This window comes from Haemorhous mexicanus, chromosome 10 (assembly GCF_027477595.1).
Source record: "Haemorhous mexicanus isolate bHaeMex1 chromosome 10, bHaeMex1.pri, whole genome shotgun sequence".
Classification (NCBI taxonomy): Eukaryota; Metazoa; Chordata; class Aves; order Passeriformes; family Fringillidae; genus Haemorhous; species Haemorhous mexicanus.
In genome coordinates, this window is record NC_082350.1 from 20,824,683 (window position 1) to 20,836,799 (window position 12,117).

At 39.1% G+C, this 12,117-nt stretch overlaps 1 protein-coding gene across 4 annotated transcripts in view; it reads right to left on the reverse strand.

Annotated features, from left to right (window-relative positions):
- The window catches only part of NAALADL2 (N-acetylated alpha-linked acidic dipeptidase like 2), a 381,205-nt gene that overhangs the window by 26,393 nt on the left and 342,695 nt on the right, over positions 1-12,117 (reverse strand). For all 4 annotated transcript variants that reach the window (XM_059855754.1, XM_059855752.1, XM_059855751.1 and 1 more), the window contains one exon: positions 1,813-1,906. In XM_059855754.1, coding sequence (XP_059711737.1) covers positions 1,813-1,906 — 94 coding nt within the window. The remainder of the gene's footprint in view (positions 1-1,812; positions 1,907-12,117) is intronic.

The window sequence follows — 12,117 nt, forward strand, 5'->3', positions numbered from 1 at the left end:
ATTAATTTGTTTAAAATATCCCATCTGTGAATAGGCAGGCAACAGCCTGACCAGCCCTGGGGACCTGGATTTCAGTGTTGGAACCCTCACCTCCCATCCTTTATGACCACAAGGTTTCCTGTTAAACATCAGACCATCAGCAGAGGCAGAAAAATAAATCTCTCCAGCCCCAGCCCTTTCTTACAGATAAAGCCAAAGGCAGTGGTTTGTTCCCAAGAGTTCTGGTGTGTGCAAGGGGAGAGAACACATGTCACCTAACAGCCCCTGCCCCATCTTTCTGAAGAACAGGCCATCAGCCTTATGAACATGTTGGGGATGACAAAACTTGCCATCCACACTATCCTGGATGTAAGAAATGCTGAGTAATATCCCATGGAATTTAGCAGAGCTAATTGCACAGACACCCACCACATTACAGAGTTAAATCCTTTAGACATGTAAATAAAGGCAGTATTAACAAGTATCTAGGTATACACAACCTTTTGTGAGTACATCCAGGAGATTGCAAAAACAGTGACTCAAATATTTACACAAAATTTAACTTCAAGCATGTGAGAAAGTCAAACGGGTAATAAAATCTGTGTTCAAGGAATTGGCTGAACCAGATCCCAGAGGCACAAAATTAAGCCTAATGAACAAATATTTTACATGTCATGCACATTTACCTTCACCTTTTCTACATTTACAGTTTGCATTGAGTTGGAGAAGGAAACAGCTCACTAAGACATTCCAACTTTGAACTGGAAAGTTTGTTCAACATAAAATCTTTTGAAGAATGAATAAACCCATGAGCCACAAAAAAAAAGTACAACTTCTCATTTAAGAAACTGAAGAAGTACCATTGTCTTAATGTTTTCCAAAATGAACATAAACTATTCTTTTATACAAGTCACAGACAGACAAGACATGAAAGCCATGAGAAAAATCATTAAACAAAACTCCAAAGTGAACAGCTGGGAGAAAATTTATCCTGCTGGCCCTACAGCCTAGGAAATAATTTTCTCTCCCCTGAAGTGGTAGAGATAAATGATCTAACTGAAGCTAGAGGAAAAAAAAGTCAGTTTAAATCAACGTTTCCTGTTACTCAAAATGAAGAAAAAGGAAGAACAATAGAAGATAGCTCATGTTCAGTTGAAGGAATACCAGCTGAGCCACACTTCATTTGATGATCATCCCCTGCTGTGTTTAGGCTGAACTAAACCAATGTTTATGTGGCACAACAGAGCTAAAATTACTTGTCTTTTTAGATGCTCACTGGTTCCAGACCAATACTTGCCTCCTGACTCCTACATCTTCACAGTGATGGATGGCAAAGATTAAAGAAAAGGTATCGTCCTTCTGTGAGTATGTGTTAGAGAAAAGTGGTGCTTTACAGTGGAGGGAGTGAATGAAATGCAGGGGTAGCACCTGAAGATTGCAAAAAATCTTTACATTTGAGATGTGATCTCACAATCTGCTGAAGGATATGTGAAGTTTGGGTGTAATTTTACAGAAATGACTTCTCTATTTAACAGATCAACTTGAGAGTTTCATAAACCTCAAGCCTATAAACAGAAATATTTTTCAAAGGTCTTAGGACGCTACAGGTAACCTGTACTGCTTAATTGACACAGTAACATCAGAAGAAATCTAAAAACTTTGTGGCTTTCTTTAGCACCAAAACTGTGTTTTATTCAGGATTATATAATGGCCCTATTTAACTAGTAAAATCACTGGCTATTATTCAAGTGTTGAAAATATGTATCAGGGATTAGATGATGCTTTTTTCCCCCCTGTAACAGTGGAGAACAATATTCCTCTAATGAAAATTACCTTTCAGACTGTTCTGAACTTCTAACGCGATGTCGAGGGCATTAAACGGCAAAACTGGATCAGTGGCAATTTGCAAAGTCACTTGTCCTGTCAGCTGAAAAATACAAAAAGACCCAAAACCCAGTCAAATTATTTCCAGCAGATTTAATAGCCAGCACTTCCTCTGGAATAGTTTTTTCATTACATTGGATTTTCAGGGAAATAAGCACATATTAATGAAAAGAAACACGACCAGGACCATTGCCTTTCTAGACAACATTACAAAATGTTCAGAGAATACAATTTATGACCACACACAACAATTCTATGCAGCGTGTCTTCTCTGGGCCTAGAATGCTGCAGGATTCTCTCAAGGACCTTTTTGCTTTGTAATCAAATGAAATATCTCAATACTCTAAACATGGGAATGAAGTTTACAGTTTTACTTAGTTCTCTGGTCTCAGCTATTGGATTTTGAGAGTTTTCACAACTAAAATAAAGAATCACAGACATTAATGATCAGAAGATCAAGCCTAGGGCTAAATGCAAGCTGGCCTGAAAAGCCACTGCCTTTGGAAGTGTTATGTGACAACTCGATGCACGCAGATGTACAACTCCCAGGCTGGGTAGAACACTGCTTTCTCTCAGGAACTCAGGGAAAGAAATTCCCCAAAGAGAGCTCTCAGTCCACTCCAGACTAGATGTCAGCACCTGTCACAAAGACTCAATGGCATGAATGCTTCTTTTTCAACAGTTCACAGATAAGGCAGGGGCTGAGAGGCCTGAGAGCTTTTTTCTGCTTACAGAAGGTCACTTCCCCAGCTCGAGGCTTAGACATGCTACAGGGGCTGTGTATAGAAATACATCTTTCTGCTGAACTACACCTAGCTGTGATTAAACAGAGGATTTCAGTCTCCAGGCTGCCAAGTCCATCACTGTTCGTGGGAGCTATAAAAACACACTGACAAAAACATGCAAGAAACGTTCATTCATCTTCTTCATCTATTGATATTGCAAAAAGGGAAAAAATACCTGTGAGGCTGTGCTCTAAAATGGAATGATGGCTGCAGGTGATGGTGACCATGTTGACAAAAATGTGGACTGAATAGAATCATATTGTACAATTCTTCCCAAGGTGTTGGGGGAGCAAGAATAATATCTATCCTTCAAAAGCAATATGATAGTTTCTGTGCCAAAAGTAGCATTTTAATTTTGCAATAGAAAGTAGCGAGAAAAGACAACAAGCCTCAGTAATATTAAAAACAATAGTACAGGAATTGAAAAGGAAAACCATCTCCCAGGAAAGTGGATGAGAGCAGGGTAATATAAGAAATACAAGTTTCCTGGAGAAAGATTAATAGAACCTCACAGCATTTCTCAGAAAGCACAGAAGAAATGACCTGGCCACAGACTGGTTTGGGTACAGAGACTGAAGGGGTATGGTGTGTATCAGACTGCAGCCCACATCTGAGCACAGAGGTGCTGTGAAGCTATGGAGATTTACCTCCACAGAAAACAATATCACAGAAGGCACGAATGAAAAAAACTCTGCCTTATATATAGAGAGAAAATATAGGGAGGAATAATGTTATGTCAGGCCATTATGAGGAAAAACAAAGAATTAAGAGTGAATTTAAAAATAAAAACAATACTATGTCTGGACAGCTGTGTTAAAGTATTACACAGTAACTTCTTATGAAGAAACTTCCCAATTCCTCAGACCATTACATTATCTGCTAGTAATTATACACAAAGATTGTCTGGAAAGCACTAAAAACCACTGGTCTCAGAGATATCAGAGAGGTATTATGGAAAAACAAAAAATGAAACTGTTAGGGCAAACTAAAACCTATCCAAGACTGTACCTAAACCAGGTCCATATAATCCTGCCAGAAGCAACTATAAAAAGTCTGGTTCTAAAAATCCAAATGGCACACAGAATCCTTCCATGTCCTTTATGGAACTCTTGCAAGATGCACTGCCCAGAACATGAGCACCCTGTGAGTTGCTACAGATAAGCAACTGTGACACTGAAATAACACCCTAATAAAAAGCAGGTATTGTACATGGACCCCTCACCCACTGAACCCCAGGACAGCACTACAGAACATTTAAACTCCTCCCTCAGAGCCCATTTCTGCTAAAACTTCCACTAAATGGTAAAACAAATACATATCCATGGGTGTTTTAGGAAGTGACATCAGCAGTTATAGTGCTGTTGCTGATACTTTACAATCTGCTACCACAATTTTTAAGAACACAAAAGCAAGAGAAAAATGCTTCTTTTGTGAAGCAGGAAAGTGGCATTTAAAGAGGACAATACCCTAGAAAGCAACTTTCCTTCACATCATTATCTCCTGCAGAATCTGCCTTCATTTTAATGAATTCTTGCCTTATTTCTGTTTCTTCCAAGGAATTTTAGTTTGCTTTCAACTAGCAGACCAAATCTGTTTTCTTTTTCCCACTTAAATAAAGTGATACCATCCAAATCTTATGACTAACTGAAGCACTTTTAGAAATTTTACAGTCTCTGTCTACCACTGCAGACATCTGTGTGTTAGCAAACAGGTAGCACTGGTGTTTATTAAATCACGTACTTCGTGGGCTAATCTGGAAGAAATCAATCATGTAAAGGAAAGCTCAGAGCATTGATTTGAGCAGAGTAAGTAATAATGCTGCAGGAGCATATATCACACCCACATAAAGCAGCAAGACAGAAAAGGCTACTGATTTCTTATTTATAGTCTTATTTTTGGATGTACCATTCCCCCGAGCACAGCAGTGAATATACATGGAAAATAAAGACAAGCTTTGGCCCCCTCTTCCCAGGTGAAAAATGCATCAGAGTGACTACTGAATTATTTAATGCAAGAATAATTTAGCTAAGAGTAAAGACAACAATTTTCTCATGGAGTGCAAAGCTAAAGCAGGATGACTGATTCCATTCCCACACTGAAGTGGTTAAAACACCAGTGACAACTCCTCAAACAGCATTTATACATAATCCACATACAATACACAATAACTGATGTAACAGTTATACAATTATTAAGTCTAAGAAGAGATCTTAAGAGTTCAAATGCTAATTCATCCCATAATGATTTTCTTTCCATTTTAAAAAGAAAAAATAATGACTAACAATGCACTCAGCTGTGGGAAAGGTGTTTTTCAGTAAAATAAAATTTATTTGATGAACTTCCAATTACTTTAAAAATAAGTATTAATATAAAATGTAACAATTGTAGAGGAGTTGTAATTATTTGTTCTCTGTGAGGGTGGGGAGGTCCTGGCAGAGGTTGCCCAGAGAAGCTGTGGCTGCCCCATCCCTGGAAGTGCCCAAGGCCAGGTTGGACAGGGCTTGGAGCAGAACCTGGGACAGTGGAAGGCGTCCCTGCCCATGGCAAAGCTCAAAGAAAAGTTTTAAGGTCCTTTCCAACTCAAGCCATTCTGAGATCCTAAGCATACTGCAAAACAAATTTGAATATTTAAAATAGGATTATACCAAAGGAACATTATTTCAAGGTCTTTTACCTAAAGGCATAAACATCTTTGTAGGAAGGAAATAACTGCTGCCCTTGCTTTTACTTCTCTGACAGTCTGCAGATCCCAAAAGATAAAAGGAAAAATCACAAACTTAAAAAAATGCTGGTGTTAAAGATGAGTCAGTACCACGTGACATTTCCAAATGATGTTGTAGGTTCTTTTCTCTTCCAGAATTTTACAAACTATTCCTTCAGGAACTATGTATTCTTGCAATTCTACCTATCTATGAACCTCATTTGACTTTAAAATCCAATTTTCAGGAACATCAGATGGATCCACAACACTTTCTAAAATACTGAGACATAAAAAAATACCTGGATTAAATGCACACAATATGTTCCTCTATATAAATTATCAATATACACTACCAGTTTAGCTGCTTTACAATGCAAATAAGGAAATGAAATAAAGTGGAGTTTGGGGGGATTCATCACAGGTTGGGGTTTTTTTGTATGTCACAGCTGTTTTCTCAGGGAGTTCAACCCAGTGCTCAACACAACTTTCTTCCTCAGACATCCAAGCTGCCTACTAGCAACATAAAGGATGTCTGCTGGCACACAAATTTTTTTTTTTTTTTTAAAAATATGAATACTTTAAGCCCAGGCTGGATAAATGTAACAGAGTGTCTGTTACACAGATTCAGTTTTGCTTTGGGGGCATGCTGCTCCTGAGCCTGCCTTGCAGGGACAAGCCTCAAGTGCTGTCTGGTTCTCCTGACAAGGCAGGCACAGCCACCCATCCTCCATTCTGCCACAGCAGCAGCAACTTGCAAAATGAATAAAATTAAAGCCTATTTAGTGGATATGAAGATATGAAAATATTATGTGTGAGAGAGATCAATCTGCTAGAATAAACAGCAGCATGCAGCGTGCAGGAATTTCTTTGACACAGAAGTTTACACACCAATTTTTTGGGGAGTTTTTTGTTTAGTGGAATTTGAAACTGTGCCATATCCAGCCTGTGCAATGCAAACCTCAGTGGGTGGAAGTGCTGAGCCTTTAGGACATTTTTAGTTACATTAGGAGTGTTAAAATCTAAACAGACATCACAGATCTCTTCATATGCCAAGTTACAAACAACATAACTTAAAAAATCAGGTAAACTGCCATGTTCATCCTTCTGTAAACAATGTTTTCAGCAGTGTTGCACTCCAGTTTTACCTGCTGGAAAGAATTAGGTTCAGCTACTTGAAACCTGAGGTGTGCAGCACCAACTCCTCTGCATTTCAAGCCCCATGCCTTTGCAACATACTTTTTAAATTTTATTCTATGCATATTAACAACACTTTCCTGACATCTGTGCACTTCCAGAGGAAACCAGCACACGTGTGGCAGCTTATCCACCCAAACCATGACAAACCATGTGAGAGGACAGGGAGTGTGACAGGGTAGTGTGGCAGAGCTGTGCAGACCCTCAGCTACAGACTGCCTGCTACAGACCCAAACAATCCTTGGGACTGAGCAGCTCTGAGCCTCAACTTCCTTTGATATCAGCACTGCTTTTTTCAAGTCACGTTTGCCCTCACACCTGGCACCTCTCCCTTCATACACTACCCCTGGGATTCATGGATGGGCAAGGAACATGGCAAAATTCTGTGCTGTTTAGAGGGATCAATGACACTGTGTTGAAAATAACATTTTTCCTCTTTTTCCTTCCTAAAGGTGAATGGAAAGTTGAAGTGTTTAATCTCAGGTGTTCATCTTTTGCATCAAGGGTCTCTCTTCCCACACATACTGATGAGCAGAGTGACCTGCTGAGATCTTCTGACATTAAACCAATTATAAACAACACATGTAAATAAGGAATGAATACCTGCATATATTAAGATCCCCTCTCAGAACCACAGTTTTAGTCATCTCAAAAGTTAAACTAATCAGCCTTCCCCACCTTCTCCCCCCTGCAATATTGAAGAAATATTTTTATTAATACAGGCAAATTTCATGAATGTGCTGCTTCTGGTTCCCCCATCCTAACTCAACTTTCTAATGTTATCAGACTTCTTTAATTAAACATGAGAAATTGAGTCTATTTAAATGAAATCTGTGATTCCCTGGCAATAACAATTTCAGCACCTAGTGTCACCAGATGAATGGCAGCAGTCGTGAGACTCATGATAAATTAATGAGCATTTTTAATAGTGGGATCTCAAATTACTGTGGAAAAATTTCCTGCAGAATCAGTCTACACAGCAGGGTTTTTTTATGTTCATCACCTTTCAAAAAAGTTAAATGATTCACACAAGAAAAATGAGAAGCAGGAACATGAGAAAACAACCAGTTCTTTAAGCTTCTGTCTTTCTGAAAACCACATTCCCATGGTTAGGCAGAGAAACAGAAATCTGGCCATAAACACATTCATTTTGCATTAAAGTTGTCAAACTTCAAAAATTCAAATTTCTTAAATATTCAGTAATACCATGTGTTTGCTGTTTGTTTCTTTGGTTTGTTTTTTTTTTCCCCTTATTGAAATCTACCTTGGCACCAGGGCATGTATTCACACCTCAGATCAAATGGTATTCTGGGGCATCAGACACAGAATGGCACATGCTGTGTTTCAGGACAGTAGAGGGCTCTCTGAGAAAGGACTGTGGGGAGTCTGTGCTACAGTAGGTGAACCAGAGCACAGCAATCCATCAGAAATACCTATTTCTGAACAAGGGAAGTCTGAGTTCTTGCAAATATTAAATACTTCATTTCAACATCCCCCGCCCCGAAATAATTTAATGTTGTTTTATTTACTCTTAGCAGAGAAAATATTGATTAGGAAATAAAAGTGATTGCAAATAAAACATGGACTTTCCCTCTCTTCAGGTATCCTGTGCACAGCAAGCAGCACTTGACTGTTTGTATTACATATTAAGATAATCCAGGACTGTGGTAGCTTGGGCTGGCTCTGGAATACAGATCTCTATTTACATGATCATGCACTATGTTTTCTACATGATTCATGATGAGGCACTGATAAATTAAGGTTAAAAGTGAAGAATTTGCTTAAAATCTAATTTGTTGGCCAATTTAGTAATATGCAGCACTCAGAACAGTTAAAGAACATTTTATATGGATTTCATTCTTGACTGGGAATGATCACTGATCCCACTACTTTCAGTTTCTTGCACAAAAAAGAAACTACTTATCTCTGCTTTTCTTTTTGTGTACTTGTAGAAATTACTGCTTTTCAGATTTATGTATAAGTATATGGAGATATATATTTTTTGTGTATCTAAATGCCTTTATGTGAATTTTCTAATATCATGGAGTGATTGATGGGGCTGTCTCAGGAGTTGGACTTTGATGATCCTTGTAGATCCCTTCCAACTTAGGATTTTATACAACTCTATTAAAAATTATTTTAAATTGCATTAATTTATAGTGAGGAATGATTCCTCATGCCCTGGGTTATAACTCCTTGATATTATCCAGAGTTTTTCTTTCCACTCCTACCTTCTATCCACATCATGCTGCTCCTCCCACAGTCAGAGCCTGGCCCATTTTTGGCAGTTCTCAGGCTCTTGATACTACAGGGGCAGAGAAGAGGGAGGATGAACTCCCTTCCAAGATAATGGCTTTACTGAGTTAGGCTTGGCACTGTGCACATGAACCTGTGCTCAGCCCAGTTTGTTTGGAACTGAGGCAGAGCCCCTCCTGTCTGCACAGGGTTACTGCTTACACAGCAAGCCATGAAGTCAACTCTGGAGCCCGTAAATGTAAGCAGCAAGAGATGATTTTCTAATCATCTATTTCATATTTATGCATGTCAAATTCTCCTGGTATCTGCATGCAAAGACAGTGCTGAATTAACTTCTAAAGGGCCATTAGATTAAAATCTTAGGGAAAAGAGTTAGTCAGGCTTTTCCCCAGTGTGCATGGTTATGAGCATGCAAAAGGATGTAGCAGAATGGTACTCTGTACTTCTTCAGCTCTGGCTGAAGAGGCCACACCATGTCAATACAAATCTTTAAATCTTCACAAACCCTCATGCTGGATTTCTTATAGAGAATTTTAAAAATTTGCTCTACTGTTAATTCTTTTTTAGCTCCAACATTAAAGCCAGGTTGCTCTGGTGGTCTCTGAGGGGGACAAACACTGAAAACTTTGCTTTAAAGCAGAATGATTTGCACATAGCATTCCCAAAACCCCAGGTACCATCACTGCACTGGAAATGACTTCTTAGATTCTTTCATTCTCTGTCCCTCTTCAGGTGTGGGAGAGGAGAGGGAAGCAGTGCTGGGTCCTTTTTAAAGAAGCAATGTTAGCTGCCTGAAGCTGGCTACGTGCAGTCCTGGGGAAACAGACTGACCTATTGTTCTGGTACAAAGAGAAATAGATAATGGAGTATGAGCCAAGATTTATCTCCACAGATCAGAGTGAAAGATCTAACGACAATGATCATGTACAGAAGTTGCATCTTGGACAGAAGTTAATTACCTAAAACCAAAGCTACATAGCTTGCTTTTCTTTATTTGCATGTGTAAAAAATGGAGTTAGCTATCAGTGCACACACTTAAGCACAAAAAAATGCATTTTTTCCTTGTATAAAGGGAAGTTTCAAGTAAAGAAAGTAAAAGTCCTCAGAATAACAGACAAGAGGCATCAGTGCAGATTCCTGTGGACTGGTATGAAAACACAAACCAGGCTGTGATTAAGAGCCTGGACACCACAATCTCCCATGCTGCTGGACAGCCTTCCCTGTGTTTGCTCCCAGATAATGAGCATCATTCCCTTTCCCTGCCTTATGTGTGTGTTTAGGGCACCAGTCAGGATGTTAGCACAACCAGCCCTCCTTACTCACAGCATAATCAAAGCCCAAGATGATGGGACTCCACCAGATAATTGATAATTTTGTTAACAGTTGCCAGACAGTTGGCTGGGCCCCGCTGGTCTCGGAGCCTTCCAAGGCAGACAGTAATGACTTCCAGAGAAAAAAATCAGCAGAGCAAGGCTGCATTTAATCACCCAGGCTCACAAGCACTCCAGAGAAACAGATCAGCCCAGAAAACAGTATGCTGCCTTAGAGCCCAGATAATCAGAGTATCTCCTCATATGCTTCAAGACACATTCGTGAACCAAGAGTCTGCCCAGACTGGAAACAACCCCAGGATCACATACCAAGGACATCCAAGGACTTCCCAAGTTTCCATTTGATCTGTAAAGCCACTTCTGCTCAATCTACAAGACTCAGTCTGAAACTTGTGACATTGTTAAAAACTAGATAACAGTCATCAGAGGAGAGTAATAATAAAGAAATCTGCAACAGGAAGCTTCAGCCACAGCCTTCAGTTTAGACCTTGATATCATCTTTTTAATCACTCTCCTTTTACAGAAATGGATTTGATTTAATTGAACTGCAAAAAAAAAAAAGTCTCTAATCATACTTCATCAGCATGCAATTATTATTCAAGGGAAACCATATGTACTATTAAGCACTCTTAATTAAAATAATGCATATAATCTGCTTCAGCACTGAACAGTCGTTCTCCTTGATGTTCATTATTATTTTTCTTCCATTATTGTGACCATACTTTTTTTTCTACTTTTCCTCATCTATCTCAATTTCATTTATACACTTTTTCAACATTAATGATCATGATATCAGGACTGAGATGCATCAATATGCCACCATCCTAAATTTTGCATTGCATGACCTTCAAAGTGAGTCAGACCTGGCTGTGCAGATTGTGAGATGAGGATGAGGAAATGCTATTAGAGGAGTCTGTGCTTAGCCCAAATTTTATTTGCAATTATGTCTTCCAAGTGGCCATACTGAAAGAAGAATATATGCTAGGCAGCAGCCAGGCCTTGGACAGAATTTAGGGAGAACCAGGGACAATGAAAGGAAGAAGATGAATTTAGGAGTTGAAACAACCAAAGAAAATGATCCACAATGGGTTGAAGAAATAGTTCCTTGAGGAACTTGTCAAACTTGGACACTCAATTCAGCATACTCAACAAGCATTATGGAAATATTACTGACATTACATATTAAAGTCTCCCTATCCTCTCAAATTCAGAAAAGCTGAGATATTTAATAGTTTTACAGAGAAAACACTGCTCTTTTCTCTCTTGCCATCTCTTGATGCAAAGGTACAACGAATTCTTCCCCTTAGGTGGCTCTAATCAGTCAGGACTGGAGCAGTGACAGTTCATTAAACACGACAGACTGGCCCTGAGGGAGACACACCAGTGACCCACAGAGCTGAGGATCCCAGGGAGGCTGAAAATACATCGTGCTGCAGCACAGAGCTCACAGAAAAGACCCATCAACATCAAAATCACATTCCACCTCAGGGGAGAACTCACTGGGGCTACCCCCAGACACCAATATTGGCTGCAACTTTCCAAAGAGGCTCAATTTCCTTCTCAGTTAATTACATCAGTTAGGGTTAGATTCTGCTCTTGGATTTACTTCCATAGGATTTACCAAGCCAGAAATGTATTTAAGCTTCTTACAAGTATCAGAACTCAAAGGTGGAATTTCTGTGATTTTTTCCCCACCATTTTATGTATCAGAACATTCAATCTTCAATGTAACTAAAACAAGTAATCAATTGACTTACAGTAACAATTTGAAATTGAAACCTCAAAAGGAGATCTATAATTAAACAGTATAACTTCACAAATAAAGGTGGGGTAAGGTTGCTTGTTTTATTTTAAAAAGAAAGCATTAATTAAAGATGAATGTGTTTGGGCTGAGCAACCCCCCCTCAGGCTTGGGGGAAATGCCAAGTCTGAAAAACCCTTTGAGTCTTAGGAAATCCCAGGTCAGTTTGATGAACTTGCTGAAGTA